Consider the following 15,747-nt stretch of genomic DNA (forward strand, 5'->3'; position numbering starts at 1 on the left):
TTTTTAAAAAGTTTATTTATTTTAAGAGAGAGAGAGAGAGAGTGCGAGTGGGGAAGGGGCAGAGAGAGAGAGGGAGAGAGAGAGAATCCCAAGCAGGCGCCGCACCATCAGCACAGAGCCCGACACGGGGCTCGAACTCGCGAACCGCGAGATCGTGACCTGAGCCGAAGTCGGACGCTTAACCGACTGAGCCACCCAGGCGCCCCTGACAGTGGAACTTTTCTAAGCGTTTTTTAAGTTTTACTTTTAATGTTATTTATTTTTTGAGAGAGAGACAGAGCGCAAGCGGGGGGGGGGGGGCGAGAAAGGGGGAGACACAGAATCCGAAGCAGGCTCCAGGCTCCCAGCTGTCAGCACAGAGCCCCCCGCGGGGCTCGAACCCAGGAACCGTGAGATCATGACCTGAGCCAAAGTCGGACGCTCAACCGACTGAGCCACCCCAGGCGCCCCGAGAACTTTTGGTCTTGTGAGGATGAAGTTTGCACAAGAAAGTAAAGCCCTTAGTCGAATTGTAGGAGCCCAGTAGGCTTTTGGTAGGTATGAGGGTACAGCAGTCACACGCCCCCACACTGGGACCCACCATGTCCTTCCAGGTAAGTCCTGTGATGCTGGCATTCAGCCACCGAGCTAACTGGCTCCCGGGACTGCCCGAACCGCTTCCTGTCCTCTTAACCCAGAGCACGGACCCAGGGCGCCTTGACTGTGGCAGCCACAAAGATGCCTTTCCATGGGTTCTCGCCACCCGTTCAGGGACAGAGCCTTGAATGTCACCTCCACTTTCAAATCTGCCCCCTTCTGTGGGCACGGACCATCTGATCCCGGCTTAGGATCAGAAAAGCTGCCCGGAGGCTGCCTGGCACGCACCTGGGCGCCGTGGGCAACGTGGCCCGCATGCCGAAGCGGGCAGCAAAGCCCCGGGCCCAGCCTGGCGCGGCTCGAACGTGCTGGCGCACTGCGGTAAGACCGCCTTCGACTTAATATATGCTAATTCGATTTTAATGGCATTCAGATTTCCAACAGTAGTGCGGCGTTAGCCATGGTAAGTTATAATCATATCTAATTGGTAATTCTAACATAACAAATTTCTTGGATAAATTATTCTTAGTTAATAGTCCCCCAGGAACAACCTCAGCGCGCGCACACACACACACACACAGAGGCATATATTTTAGGGGAAATTGAGAAAAAAAGAACAAGGTGGAAGCAGGCTCGCGGTGAGGCAGACTTATCTCAGACCTGGACTCTTTTCGGGACCTCTGCCAGAGACCCCAGTAAAAGTCTTCGGAGGTGTTAGAACCCGGGACCCTCGGAGCAGCTGAAGGCTGGGCGTGGTGTTGCAAAGTCAAGGCTGTTTTCCGACAGACTGTGCCCAGCCCCAGGAAGGGGCCACCAGGCTCAGGCCTCAGCCCCCTGCTGGACCCTGTCACTGGGGAGGCCCGCCTTGGCTGCACAAGCTCCTCCCCCAACCAGATTGGTCCGCCCTGCAGGTCTTTCCTGGCACAGATTCCAAGATCCGCCCCCCCCCCCCAAAGGAGCCAAGTTACTATTTTCTTTACCAGGCAGAAATAGCTCAGTTGGGTGTAATTCCAGAAAAAAGGATGGGGAGGGGGTGAGCCCACCCCGCTTCCCGTCTGCACTTTGTTGCTTACCTGCAGTAACCCCTGGGGAGCTGCCCGCGACCTCAGTTTTCCCGGCTGTAACATGGGTTGAAACTCGACATCCCTCTCTGTTTCAGCTGTCAGGAAGAGGCTTTTTCTCTGGTGTTGGGGTGAGGGGGCGGGCCCTATTGTAGCAGGCAGAGGGTCTGCCCCGGGGCATCCGTGGAGAATGTTCTCTCCTGTTTCTTTTGGGCCGCCCCTGGCCACAGGAGAGGGTGGCATTCATCTCCCGCTGGCAGGGGTTTCTGGCTTGTGCCCGCAGAGGACGGGTGTCAGGGCGGCCACGTCACCCCACCGAGGGGAAGCAGGAAATGGGGGAGAGAGTCACTTCTTACCCATAGCTTGTGATGCCGGGCAAGTCCCCTCTCCCCCTTGGCCCTCCCTTCTTGGTCTACTTATGACACGAGCACAGTCGTGCTCACCTTATGCGGCTGTTGCGTGGACTGACTGAAACAATGCCAGCTGGTAGATGGGCGTTTCTCTCTCCTTTATCCTTTTTCCTTCTCCATCCCCTTCCCCTTATGCTGGGATGATCTGAGGGCACAGCATGACCTTGGGGGAAGGGGAAGGAACCCCACGAGGTCCCTTTTGTCTAGCACTAAAACCTGGAGACAGATGTTATCATCTGTGAGAAATGACAGGTAATATTTATTGAGCACGTACTACATGCCAGGCAGCGTTCTAAGTACTTTCTATAACCTCTGCCTTTCGGCCCTAAGGGCAGGTACGGTTATTACCCTCATTATACAGACAGGCCACTAAAGCACAGAGAGGGTATGTGAGTGGCCTGAGGTCGCACAGCTAGTCAAAAGCCAAGCCAGAAGGTGAACCCCGCAGAGTTGGGCTGCAAAGCTAACCTTCCTAACCACCGCACGGTACTGCCCCTTTCACCGGCCAGCTTGCGATCATTAGAATATTTAGGGGAACCATCTGCCTCGGTCCATTTCACAGTTGGAAAAACAGACTTTAAGAGAGGTTGAGCGGTTGGCCCGAGATCCCGCGGTGGGAATACGGCAAAGCTACAGTTATTTTTAAAAAATGTTTGTTGATTTATGTTGAGAGATGGAGAGCACAGGGGAGGGGCGGGGGGGGGGGGAGAGAGAGAATCCCAAGCAGGCTCTGTCCTCTCAGCGTAGAGCTCGACATGGGGCTTGAACTCACGAACCGTGAGCCCATGACCCGAGCCCAAGCCCAGAGTTGGACGCTTGACCGACTGAGCCACCCAGGCGCCCCGGCAAGGCCTGCAGTTTGAACCCGCAACGCTTTCTACCCCCAAGGTCGTTGCATCCCTGGCCCTCACTGTGGATGGGGTGAGCTTGGACGGGGCAGCTCCCGGGCTTCTTCCTGCCCGGCTCCAGAACATTCCCGCCCCCGCCCTGTGCCATCCAACCCCGAGGACATCTTCCTCACAACGAAGCCCCTTTCTGGGTGACGTTCACATTCCAGCCCCGCCTGGTAGCTCTCCGCGGGCCTGGGCTTGGGTTGCCTCGGGGTCGGGAACGGGTCCGTTAGGCCTTGGGGCGAAGGGCTAAATTAAGCCCCTCCCCCCAAACTTCCAGCGTGGGTTATCCGTGGTTTGGCACGAGTGCTTTATCCCGGCAGACGTGGCCTCGGATCTCAGGGCTGTGCCCGTGGGCTGTGTGACCTTAAGCAAACGACTCACCCTCTGAGCCTCTACCTGCTCCTCTGTAAGATAGGGGGACACCTGTCCACAGGGCCAGCGCGCCGGAGCGCCTGGCAGACGGTCCGTGCTTAACGCCTGTTTGCTGTTCTCCGGACACATGAGGCCACGTCGGCACCCCGCTTGAGCCCCAGACCTGCCGGAAGTCACCCGGAGCACGGCCCTCCTTCCGCGCACTCAGGGTGTCCAGCGTCAAACTTAACCACCGTCCCCCTGCGTTCTCATTCCGGACCCTTTATTCCGTCTCTGGCTGTGCGGACCAAAGGACCTCTGGCTCGTGATCACGGCTCCCTCGCCCTCCCTACCCACCCTTCCCGGAGGTCTGGGGGCCCCTCCTGAGGCTCCTGCCCTCCCCCAGCCCCACTGCCTGGCCCCGCCCCTGGGATCGCCCAGGCCGCCTCCTCGGTGCTGCTGCCCAAGGCGTGTTGGTGCCTGGGCGAGTCCCACGGCGCCTCTGAGCTTTGTCCCTGCGTTTGGAAAGTGGGGGACAGACAGCATTGTTTCAAGGGCTAAAGCCTCCAGCCCAGTGCGTGGTACATAATCAAGGCTTCGCACACCCTTCCCCTCCAGCCGGCACCGCTGACCTTCACGGAACCCATCCCGGGAGCTACTTAAGTAAGCACCTGACTGGCTTCCCTGTGCCAAGAGCAGGCGTCTCAAACTTGACTAGGCCCACGAGCATGTGGGATCTTGTTAAAATAGCGCCTCGGATTCAGCGGGTCTGGGGGCGGGGGGTGGGGCCCAAGGCTCTGCACGTCTGTCAAGTTCCCAGGGGACGCCGATGCTGCTGGTGCAGAGACCACGCCGAGGAGCGAGGATCTAGAACTCTCCCCCGGCAGTACTCTCCTGTCTGCTTCTGAGCATCTTCCATGATTCTGACGCTCTCACCCGTGGCTCGAAAGTTTCGCTGGCTCCCTAGTGCCTTGTGAGGATACCAGTAGCTAACATTCACGGAGTACTTCGGCCATGCCAGGCCTCATCCTAAGTAAGAGCTCCCCAGTCTTTCATCTGACTCTCTGGGATGAATGCTGTGAACCCTGGCAGGCCCATTTTACAGAAGAGGAAATGGAGACACAGAGAGGGTAAGTCGAGGGCCCGTGTCACAGCGACAGCGACGGAACTGGACGTCGGGCCCAGGCCCGGTCTGTGCGCTTGGCCGCTCTGGGGGCCCCTATTATGGCGTCGCATCCCCCCTGTCTGGGATTTAAGGGACTTTCCCTTGGGTCGGAGAAGGAAGTTCCTGCAGGAAGTGGAGTGTGGGCATCAGCTTAGGAAAGGACTCCTCCAAAATGCTTTCTCTCTGTGGCCTTGGGGACTCCAGGGTCAGTGGGATTCGAGGCGGAGGGGGGAATGTGGGCCCGGGTGGGGAGAGGGAGAAGATCGGGGGGCAGAGTCCGGGCGGTGGCCAGGGAAGCTCCGCCCCAAGGTCAGTGCAGCTGGCAGCCGGGGATTCCGCTGTGTGTGCTGACATTTCGGCCTGTCGCTGACAATTGAGCCCGTTTGACAAAAATGCATGTGTTTCGCGCATCTGTTTCCTTCCACCTATCACTTAGGGCTGTCGCTCCCGGAGGAGGCCAAGGGCGTAATTGCTGACATAACAACTTAAGTGCTTTCTGGAAAACTCTACTCCCGCTCTGGTCTGTGGCTCTACTTTCCTGGCTGGGCTGCAGGGTCAGGTTCTTTTGTTCCATCTCTGTCCCTGTCTCTCTCTCTCTCTCATTCTCCTTATTGTCTCTCCCTCTATGTCTCTGTGTCCTCCCCGCCCCCTCCTCCTCTCTATCTATCTGTCTCCGTGTCTGTCTGTCGTCTATCTCGTCTCATTTCCATCCGCTCCTGACTCTTCAGCTTTCTCCTTGCCTCATTCAGTCCCGGCGTTGGTCTCTTTCTGTTTTGCAAGAGCCCAACTGGACGGGAGGGTCCTCTTCCAGAGTCTCCTCCGAGTGACCCCTGTCACTGCCCCCTCCATCCGTCATCTGCAAGTCCCTCTGTGGAGCCTCCTGTCTCCCCAAGATCTCTGATCCCAGGGTGAACCTGACCACAGTGTCCCAAGCAGGCTTCCTCGGTCACCAGCCCTCCCTCCTCCACCCCCCCTCCCCGCCCCAGCTTTCCTTTTTGCCAGGAGTCAGGGCTCCTGGCCGAGTCTCCCTGACGCTGGCCACCCATCCGTGCTGCCCTGGAGAAGGATAGGTGAGCATCCAGCTTGAGGGACCGTCTGGGGCTGTCAGCACCCCCGCAGGGGCAGAGACCCCCCCCCCCCCCCCCCCCCCCCCTATTTTTGGTTTTGTTTCCCCAGCTGTGTGTATACTTGTACATTCCCTAAATCCTACAGCTTTTCAGGACAGCGACTCTGAAAGGCTGGGTTCCTGTCTTGGTGTGACACCAGAGCCCTGAGGAGGGGCTGTCCGCATCTCCCCGTGGACAAGGAGGCTGTGAGCCTGGGAAGAGAGGCCGGTGGTGTAGGCGGGTCTCCAGATCCGCTCCTGCTTGGCCAATGGCTCAGCCAGGGCAGAAGCAGGAGGGGGGACCGTCTCCAGTCTACGGAGGCACAGGGCAGAGGAGCCATGTGACCCCCCCCCCCAGGGTCCCCATGGGAAAAGAGCAGATGGTGACAAGGGACTGCCAGCAGAGCCGGCCCCGGCCCTCCTCCCCAGAAGGGTCAGCAGCGGGGTGAATGTTATGTGCCTCTCCCACTTCCTGTGACCCGAGTGATGGGGGCACCCCCGGTGTCCACAGCTTGAGAACCCAGGCCACAGAAGGGTGGTCCCGTCTCGGAGCCACCGCAAGAGACTGCGAGTGGCAGCCGTGAGCACTTGCCGTTGACGAGCCCAACTCGGAGAGCCCCACGGACCAGGAGGAGGTGGGCTGCCAGCCTGGCCGATGGGCTGGGGGGGGGGGGGGGGGGATGGGAGTGGCCTCAAGGGGCCTCTGCACCTGCCTGGCTAGCCAGGCACCACGATCAGCGGGCATCATGGGAGCCCTCTGATGGCACGGCCTGGGCCAGGGGGAAGCTCAGTGTCCGTCAGCGGAGTGACTAGACAAGCAAAGAAATGAAGAATCCACCTGCCCTCTGCGGCTGGGCTCCGCCCTACCCATCCCGCCTTCCTTCCCTTTGACCCCAGCTTGGAGAAACCACCATTTCCAGTCTGCTCGGGCCACGAAGTCCTCAAGTTCAGAGCCCAGAGCGGGCGGCCGCCCCCATCCCTCGTGGCACTCAGCGGGCTTTCTTCGGGCGTGTCCCCTGCCACTTTATGCAGTCCATCCACTTGCTGCTGAGATATTAATGCGCTTCAGGGGTCAGTGGAGGCCAACAGCCGTGCTGCTAATAGGGCAAAGCAATTCCAATTTCATGCCTACATGGGCTTCCCTCTATTAAGGCAAAGAGTGGGAACAAATCTTTTTTTTTTTTTTTTATTCTTTCCAGAAAACAGGCAAAGGCGTCGTGTGACAGAGGCTTAGGTGAGATGGCTGGCAGGCAGCAGAGGGGGCAGGTTGGCTCATGTGAGACAGAACAGAGCCTCGAGGAAGAAGGAAGTAGGGTGAGGAGGCCGGTGGCACTGTGTGGTTGTGGCCTGCTGATCCGGCCTGGATGTTTATCCCGATGAACATCTGACAGCCCCCAACCCTTGAAAGTCATGTGCTTCAGTGTTGCTGTCAACCTGCCAAATGCAGGTAGGCAAATATTCACTGAATGAACGGATCGCGTAGGTGGCAAAAAATGGCCCTACGTCTGCCTCTTGCCCCGTGTCCACACAGTATGCAATGGGACTTAGCAGCTCTTTTCAACAAAAAGTCCAGTCTGTTTCTCTGCCCCCTGGAGCTGGGCTGGCCTTGTGACTTGCACTGGTGAGTGAAATGTGGTACAGGTGACGGAGTGCGGGTTCCGCGGGATCACAAGAGGCCTGTGTGCTTTGGCTCTCCGTCTTGCTCCTCGGCCCTCCGTGGGCTGGCCTGCTGGAGGATGACAGACGGGACAGAGCTGGGTCATCTCAGTGAAGGTGACCCTCGACCAGGCAGCCCCCGGCTGACTGCAGATACAAAAGGGAGCCCAGTCTCCATCAACTAAGCCTGGCTCAGCTCAGCAGCGTGACGAAAATATCGAATGGTGGTTGATGTTGACGATTTGGGGATGTTTGTTACGCAGCAGCATTGTGGCGATCGATAACTGATACAAGAGCCGTACCACGGTGTTCCTACTGAATCTGCAGCCCTCGTGCTCCTTGACCCATGGTGAGGACTTCATAAACATTTGTTGAACAAGTTGATGTACTTTTGGAAGTGCTGGTGTAACTACTTGCCTCTCCCCTCAGTGCGTAGTGAATTGTCCTACCTCTAAGCTTTTGTTCATTCTGTTCTCTCTGTCTAGAATATTCTCTGCCTGGCCAGCCTCTCTCTTTCCTTCTGGCGTCCGTTCTCTTTGGTTTCCTCTGACCCATCTCTCCCACCCCGGCAGAATGGATCTCTCCCACCTCAGTGCACCAGAGCTCTGGGGAGGTGCTGAACACTCATCCCACTGAGTCACCTTGGTTAGTCGGGTAAATGTCCTCCCCTCTCTAGACCATGAGCTCCCTCAGGGTAGAGAGAACATCTTGCTCATCTCTGCAGCCTGGATGCCTCGGACAGGACCCGGTCCATAGCAGGTCTTGGAGAGGTGCTGATTCATTCATTCATTCATTCATTCACTGGCTCAAGAGTTGTTAAGCACCTGCCATGTGTGAGGCTCTGGTCCAAGCACTGAGGACACAAAAGTGAATGATTCAGACGTAGCTCCCACGCTCAAAGGCTGCCATTCTGGCCAAGGGTAGGGCAAAGGCCCTGAGGCAGAAGTGGGCTTGAACAGTTTGAGGAACGGAAAGATGAGCGTGAATGGAAGGGGATGTGTGTGAATGAGACCGGGTCACCAGGCGGGGCTGCGTCCCATGTGGTTTGTAAAGGCTTTGGATTTATTTCCTGCATGGGGGTGCCTTAGTCCAGTGGGGCTGCGATAACAAAATACCACAGACTGGGTGGCTTACGAACCAACAGAAATTTATCGCTCACGGTTCTGGAGGTTGGGCATCCACGATCAGGGGTTCTGGTGAGGCCGCATTTTCCGGAGGCGGACTGCTGACCTCTCGCCGTGTCCTCACACAGTGGAAAAAGCAAGCTAGCTCTTGGGGGTCTCTTTCTAAGGGCACTGCTCCTATGTATGAGGCCTCTACTCTCATGAACTCAGCACCTCCTAATACTATCCCGTTGGGCATTAAGTACCAACACATAAATTTGGGGAAAGCAGAGACATTCAGTCTGTGCAGTTACTGGAAACTGCGTTTTCTAGTAAACCATTGGAAGGTTCTGACTTGGAGGGTGCCGTGTGGTGATTTCTGTTTAAAAGCATCCTCTGGCTGCTGTGGGTGGGGGGCTGGGCAAGAGGGGAAGCTGAAGACCAGATGAGAAACCCAAGGTAATGTCCCAGGCAAGAGGTGGCTTTGCGTAGAGGGCTGGCAGTGGAGAAGGAGGGCAGTGAATTCGGGATGAGAGTTGGGAGTCAACCCAACAGGCCGTCGGGTCGGACGTGGAGAGACGAAGGCAAGAGGTGGACGGATAAAAGCCAAATGTTTCGCCAGGTCAACCGGGTGGATGGGGACCATTTTCTGAGAAGGGCGAGTCTGGAGGAGGAGCACGTACGGGAAGGCAAATCCAGAGCTGAGTTTCAGCCCCCAGGGAGTGGGAGGGGCATGTTAGACACCCATGTGGGGAGGGGCCAATTGTAGCCAATTGGCTTTCTGAGTCTGGAATTGCAGGGAAGTTAGGGGGGTAGAGATTTGGGAGGCAATATGGAAATGAATAGAATTGGCCATCCAGGTCCTGACTTGGCCAGAGGCAAAGGGGCCGTGAAGACAGCAAGGGGGGCAAAGCCACGGCTTAATTCCCAGCCTGGCATGTCTGGGGTCTGGAGATTTGGTAGGGACGCCCCCCCCCCCCGCCCCGCCCAGTTCCCCAGCACAATTCCTGGGAGAGGCACAAAGAGCTCAGTGACGTCATGGGGCAGAGGTGAGGGCCACTCCTGGGGACAGGGCCTCCCCCTCCACACCCCCGTCCTGTGCTTCTCCGTGGCAGACACAATGCTCTGTGCTCTCCGCTGCATTTCCTCTCCCAGGGTACACAGGAGACCCATTTCCCAGCCTCCTTGCAGTTAGCTGGGGCCACGGAAGTACGTCTGGCCGATGGGAAGTGGACACAGGTGGCCCGTGGCACCACCAGGCCTGGCCCCTCAAAACACCCTGTGTGATCGGATGGGTTCCCCGCGGCTGCTGTAACACATTACCACAAGCTTCGTGGCTCCAAACAAGGCACATTTATTCCCGTAGCATCCTGGAGATCGGAAGTCCGAAAGAGTCTTTTCGCACTTAAGTGACCGCAGAGGGCCAGCTCCTTCGGGAGGCTCTCGGGGAAAATCTGCTTCGGTGCCCTCCTGGCTTCCAGGGCCACCTGCACGGGTAGGCTCCTGGCCTCTCACTCCAGTCCCTTGCTGCGGTTGTCACATCTCCTGCTGCGGACATTGACCTTCTCGCCTCACTCTCGAAGGACCCTTGGGATCACATGGGACCCACCTGGAATAACCCAGGTGAATCTTCCCACCTCAAGATCCTTAAATTAATCATATCAGCAAAATGACTTATGTCGTGTGAAGTAACATATACATGGGTTCTGGGGATTAGGGTGTGGACATCTTTGGGGGACCATTGTCCTGCCTGCTGCGGCGAGCCTCCGGCCCTCCCCTCCCCCACCCTGGAGATTCCAGAGGCCCCGTGTTCTGGTTAGTGTAGCTACAACATGAAAGAGGCTGCCCGACCTGCATGAACCCCAAATAAATTGTTATTAGGCTAAGCCAGTGAGACTCTGGGGTTACTGTGTTACAACAGTAACATGGCCTGCCCTATCCAAACTAATACAGTCCTCTGTGGGGTCCCCCCGATGACCCTCAGTCTTGGCTACAGCTCAGAGGGGCCAACCCCAACCCTCCCCAGGGTCTCTCAGTCCTTCCCTCTGAGCGAATAGCCGAATGGCATGGGGAATCTTCTCATGGTCGGGTAGAAAGTTCTGGAACCTCTGCCACTGGCTTTTGCGTGATCGTGATTGATGTTGGCTCTGGCCAGGTGACTTGTTTTGGCTAAAGAAGCATTCATAGACACGACAGGCAGATGCCTTGCCCTTGGCTGTGGGGTTTGGGTTGCTCCTTGAGCTTTGGTGAGCCGCCGTAAGAGCATCAAAGGTCGGAGAGCCACTGCCCCTGTAGCCTGGGCCTAGAGCAAACACCTGTGGTGGAGACCTGAACCCGACCATAGCCAAGAGTCCAGCCCAGTCGACCTGTCGCCTGAAGCAAAGCTGCCCAACTGAGCTCAGACTAGACCAGCGGAACGGCTTCATCGTGAACACGAGCATACTAATAAATGCGTGTTGTTGCATAAATTGAGGTTGGGTTGGTTTGTTACGCAGCAGTACTGTGGCAACAGCTGACTGTTACACTCAGCCCCGAAGAGCCTTGCATTTCCTGAGAGTCTCTGGCCACTTCTCGCATCTGGTCGCTTGGACCGAGACAGTAAGCCGCACCTCTGCTCCTCTTCCCGGAAGGAGCGTGCCTTCCGTCCCCTCTGTCACCCCCTCCCCAGGGCCTGTCCTGACACTGGGTGCCAGGGAGTGCCAGTCGCTGCCACAGAACAAAAGACGAATTCAGAGCCACAGACTAAGGTGGGGAAAATTGTTTCGTTTTAATTAAACTGATTGAAGAAGCCAAGACATAGACAGAAAGAGACGAAGAACAGACTGGAAATAGTTTAGAAAAGAAAAGAAAACCGATCGCGGCGAAGTCAGAGCGGGGTGGAGTGGCGGGAGTGGCGGCCGGGCCTTCACGTCAGCTCCAGGACCACTGTCAGGGCGAGCACCAAGGTGAGCCGGACGCCAGCAGGGCCAGAAGCGGAACCTGTGTCAGGGCGGCAGGGAGCGGGGTCAGGGTCAGGGCCGCGGACCCTGATGGGCGGGGCAGGAATGGATCCCGGATGGCAGAGCTTCAAAGGGCCCCAGCAGAGTCTGGATTCAGCCACGGGATGCCCTGGGTTCAAATCCAACCTCTGCCACCTGTCCCACCAAACTGGGCGTGACCCCTTCCCTGCCCCGGGCTTGCTGGACTGAGCTCAGGCTCCCTGGTGGCCACTGGGACCATCTAGTGGGGACCGGGTGTGGGGGCCTCCATTGTGAAATGTGAGATCAGCCCAGTGTGGGGAGGAAAGGGCTGGTGGGCCAGGGAGCGGTGTTTGGGTCCCGTGGACTGGTGCTCAGGTTGGGCAGGAGCTCAGGGAGGGGGGTATAAGAGTCTCCAGCCGAGGCACCTGAATGTGCTCCCCGCTGCCCTGTGGAGTGGTCCCGAGCCCGGGGGCACAAGCCCATGGTCAATGGCGACACATCCTCTTAGGGCCAGGGCAGCTAAGTTCTCTGAGCTGAGCGAGCTAGAGTCATTGTGGATGGTGGCGAGGGGACACGCTAGGTCCCTGGAAACCCCCACTGGCTGATTTCGGCGTGCTGAGTCCCCCGTAGTGCCTCAGCACCCATTCCTGACCACCCTTGACCCAGACTCTGTTGACCCAGAGGACAGCCGCCTGCCTGAGGCTTGAGGCAAAGGCAAGGGTATACGAACGGGCCGCTGGGGAGACCGGGGCTGCCCGGACCCTTGCAGATCCCTTGGGTTTTAGCGAGAAGCTCTGAGGGTGAGGACGTACCATTGGAGTCTTCCGTTCCTCTTGGAATATTTGGGTTTTCTGTTGGAAAGGACGGAAAGAGAACCGGCTTGGGGTGACATTCAGAGCTCCGCAAAGGAACCCTCCCGTTTCCGGCACCTGCCGTGTGGAATCGCAGGCACCCTCTCGGGGCAGCCCAAAGCCCCTGTGCGGACGTGGCATTAGGTCTGCTTCACAGACGGAGAAATGGGGGAGGTCGAGCGGCTTGCCCCAGGTTGCCCGGCTGTGAAGTGATGTGTCCGGGATCCGAACCCAGAGATCTGGCTTCAAGCACCGAACTCCGGTGCCTGTGTGTGGGGCATCCTCACAGGCAAACTTAGGGGCCCCGGGCCCCGGCCGCTCCCTCGTCCTTGGGACGCCACCCCTGGTCGCCCTCCCAACCCCCGCTCAGGGCAGCGTACCAAACACGATGAGCCGGGTGTGTGTGTCGGTGGAGCCCAGGGGGTTCTGGGCTGTGCAACGGTACATGGAGCCGTTGAGCTCGGCAGGAACCCGCTCCAGCACCAGCTCCTTCCCGTCAAACTCAGTGCTGCCATCCAAGAGGCGGCTTCCGACCCGCGTCCAGGTGAACATGGGCTCCGGGAAGACTTCGTTCTATGGGTCGGGGTGGGGGGAGAGTTGGGTCACAGGGGGAACCATTCTGCCAGAGCAGGAAGGGGTCAGAGGCATGGCCTGGCCGGGGCTGGACACACGCTGCCTGCCATCCGACGGGGCAGGAGTGGCTGCCCGGAACCCCAGCAAGAGAAGGACTCCGGGGCCGGAAAGGATGCGAAGTCCGTGAGCTGGGTCTGCTCTGGGCTCTGGATGGAGAGCAAAACCTTGCCATTCCTCACCAGAGGCCATTCCGCCTCACCGGCTGGGGGACTGAGGCCAAGGGAAGTGTCTTAGAGGGATACCAGTGACCAGTGGTGTCCCTGTCACCTCCCACCACCCTTCCAGATGCTCGGAGTGAGGCCGACCTGAAATCCGTGGACCAGAATCCTCACTGTGTCCCCGACCCGGGCTCTGCTGGGTGTCATCATGATTTTGGGTCCTTTCGGGGCAACTGTAGGGAGAGGAAGGCCAGGTCAGAGAGGTATGCGTATATATGGAGAAGGGGAGACTGAGCGAGGAAAAGGAGGCACGGGGAAAGTGGGAGAGAAAGTTCCAGTCCAGCAGCGAGCATCCTTGGGGGGAGCCGCCACTGAGCCAGGAGCTCTGACGATGCCCATTCATCCATCCACGCCTGCCTTCTTGCGCACACTCAGTCCCCGAGCCCCTGCAATCAGTCCGACCCTGAGACTTGGGATTCAGTGGTGGTGCTCAGAACGCGACCCCTGGCCTTGTGGGGTTCACTCTCGGTGTGGATGAAAGACAAGCACAAGGGGCGCCTGGGTGGCTCAGTCGGTTAAGCGGCCGACTTCGGCTCAGGTCACGATCTCGCGGTCCGTGAGTTCGAGCCCCGCGTCGGGCTCTGTGCTGACAGCTTGGAGCCTGGAGCCTGTTTCGGATTCTGTGTCTCCCTCTCTCTGACCCTCCCCCGTTCATGCTCTGTCTCTCTCTGTCTCAAAAATAAATAAACGTTAAAAAAAATTTAAAAAAAAAAAAAGAAAGACAAGCACAAGCCTGATCAGGGTCAGGTCAGAGAAGCCCAGGGGAAGGTGGAGGTGGGGACGCCCAAGAGAAGTCTACCCCACAAACGACTCGGCTGTTAGTGGCAGGAAGCCTGTCCCAGCAGCTGCGACGGCTTGAAGCACCCCAAACTGCCACCCACACTAAATCCTCATGAGGCGGGACTCTGCCGTTATCACCCCCTGCACGGCTGGGTTAACCAGGCCCAGAGAGGGCAAGGGACTTGCCGAAGGTCACGCAGTGAGTAGGAGCCAGGACCAGACTCAGCTGTCTCCCTTCTGACCCGATGCTCCTTCTACTAGGTAATCTGCCCAGTGGGGTTTTTCTGGAATCCCTAGATTGGAGGTACGGGGGGGGGTAGACAGGTGTGTGTGGGGGGAAACCATCTCTCCCATCGGCCCTTGTCCTCCCTGCCTCTTTCCTCACCTCCTGTATCACTTCTTTCAAGGCCCTTTATATCATGAGCTTGGGGGACAAGACGCCCGGGGCCTTGCCGTCCTGCGCACAAGAGAATGTCAGGGCTGGGAGAGCCACCGGGACCTCTGAGCCCGTCCCCTCAGGATCAGATTGGGAAACCGAGGTGCACGACTAACAAAGGGGCTTATCCAAGGTCACCCACGCGGTTAATTTCCCATGTTTCCTGGGGCTCTTTCCCCCAGACTCATTCAGTCATTCAACAGGCAATTAGTGAGCCACTCCCGTGCCAGGCTCTGGGCGGTGCGGGGGGCATGCAGTGTGGGCAAGCCAGGTGCCTGCCGGCTGGGAGCTCACACTTGAGTCGGGCACACGTTCCACGCACAAGCAAGTGCACAGACGGGAAACCAGTATGCAGATGCTCTGCTCACACGGAGGGTGAGTGCCGGACAGAGTCTCCTCCAAGGAAGGTGACATTTCAGTTGAGACACGAAACTCCTGAGGAGGGGTCCAGGAGGGGAAGGAGGAGCCAGGTCCCGTGGGGACTGAGGCCGAAGGTCAGGGGTCATGGGGGAGAGGCCTCCCCAGCTGGAGGGAGGCCTCAAGGCTTTGGTTAGAGCGCCACACCCCGTGCCTTCTCTGCGAACATCTTCCAGGGGTGACGGCAGGAGAAAAGCTGTGTCCCAGGCCCTGGGGCTGGCCTGGGCTCTCCCCGACCCACCCCTGCCTCCTCCCCAGCCTCTCCTTCCCGCTCAGCTCTCCAAGTGGAAATCAGAGCAGCCCGCAGATGCGGGTGGTCTCCCTGGCACTGCGAAGTTCATTCTCTGAGAAGGAAATGAAAGGACTATTAATTAAACCACGAGCCAGGCGTCTGAAGTGCCACGTGGGGCTGAAGGACGCACGGGTGGGAGGAGTGGGGGCGCAGGGAGGGCTTCCAGGGCCGCCTCCGCCAGCCAGTGCCAGAAGGGAGGGAGGCTGGGGCGGATTCCGGTCTAGCGTGCGTGGCCTTGGTTGGGTCACTGCACGGGGCTTTCCCCAGGTGCATGATGGGAACAATGAGAACAGCTCGGCCTGCCGGGCCCCCTGCCATCCCCCCCCCCCCCCGCCTGTGCTAGCGGCCGCCCCTTCCAGCGGAGGCCTGGGCCTAGCGAGTGAGGTGGGAGGAAACCTCACATGCTCTAGACTCCCTGTTAGGCCTATCGCCCCATCCTTAGGGTGCTTATGAGGCAGGGTTGCATGAAACCCATTTTGCAGGCCATACACCTGGCCCTCTGGAGGGCTGCAGCTTGCCAGAGGCCGCACAGCAAGGAAGTGATGGGAACAGGGCTCGATGGGTCTTCCGAGGGAGGCCCCGAGGCCAGGGCTGGTGGGGAGGGAGGGGTGCTGTCTTTCACTCGGGCAGCCAGACTCTCTCCGTGGCTGCCTGAGCTGCAGGTTCCCAGAGGCTCCTGTGTGGAGCTGACCCTGGGGGACGAAGGGGGGCAGGTGAGGGGTCTGTCCTGCCCTCACTCTGAGCTCCATCCTGGCAGCTGCTGACCAACCAGCACCTTGGCGGAAGATTCCACCCCCGCCCCTGTCACTGCTGCTTCCGATGCTGCTTCCACAAGCCAGG

The 15,747-nt window shown here is 58.5% G+C and overlaps 1 protein-coding gene across 1 annotated transcript in view; it reads right to left on the reverse strand.

The window, feature by feature from the left end:
* Nucleotides 1-11,069: 11,069 nt before the first annotated feature.
* Nucleotides 11,070-15,747, reverse strand: part of IGSF21 (immunoglobin superfamily member 21) — a 230,093-nt gene continuing 225,415 nt past the window's right edge. The window contains exons 7-10 of the mRNA XM_049617965.1: nt 13,070-13,155; nt 12,512-12,704; nt 12,093-12,131; nt 11,070-11,299 (exon numbers count right to left, since the gene is read on the reverse strand). Coding sequence (XP_049473922.1) covers nt 11,226-11,299; nt 12,093-12,131; nt 12,512-12,704; nt 13,070-13,155 — 392 coding nt within the window. The 3' untranslated portion in view covers nt 11,070-11,225. The remainder of the gene's footprint in view (nt 11,300-12,092; nt 12,132-12,511; nt 12,705-13,069; nt 13,156-15,747) is intronic.

The sequence above is a fragment of the Panthera uncia genome, assembly GCF_023721935.1.
Source record: "Panthera uncia isolate 11264 chromosome C1 unlocalized genomic scaffold, Puncia_PCG_1.0 HiC_scaffold_4, whole genome shotgun sequence".
In the NCBI taxonomy this organism is placed as follows: domain Eukaryota; kingdom Metazoa; phylum Chordata; class Mammalia; order Carnivora; family Felidae; genus Panthera; species Panthera uncia.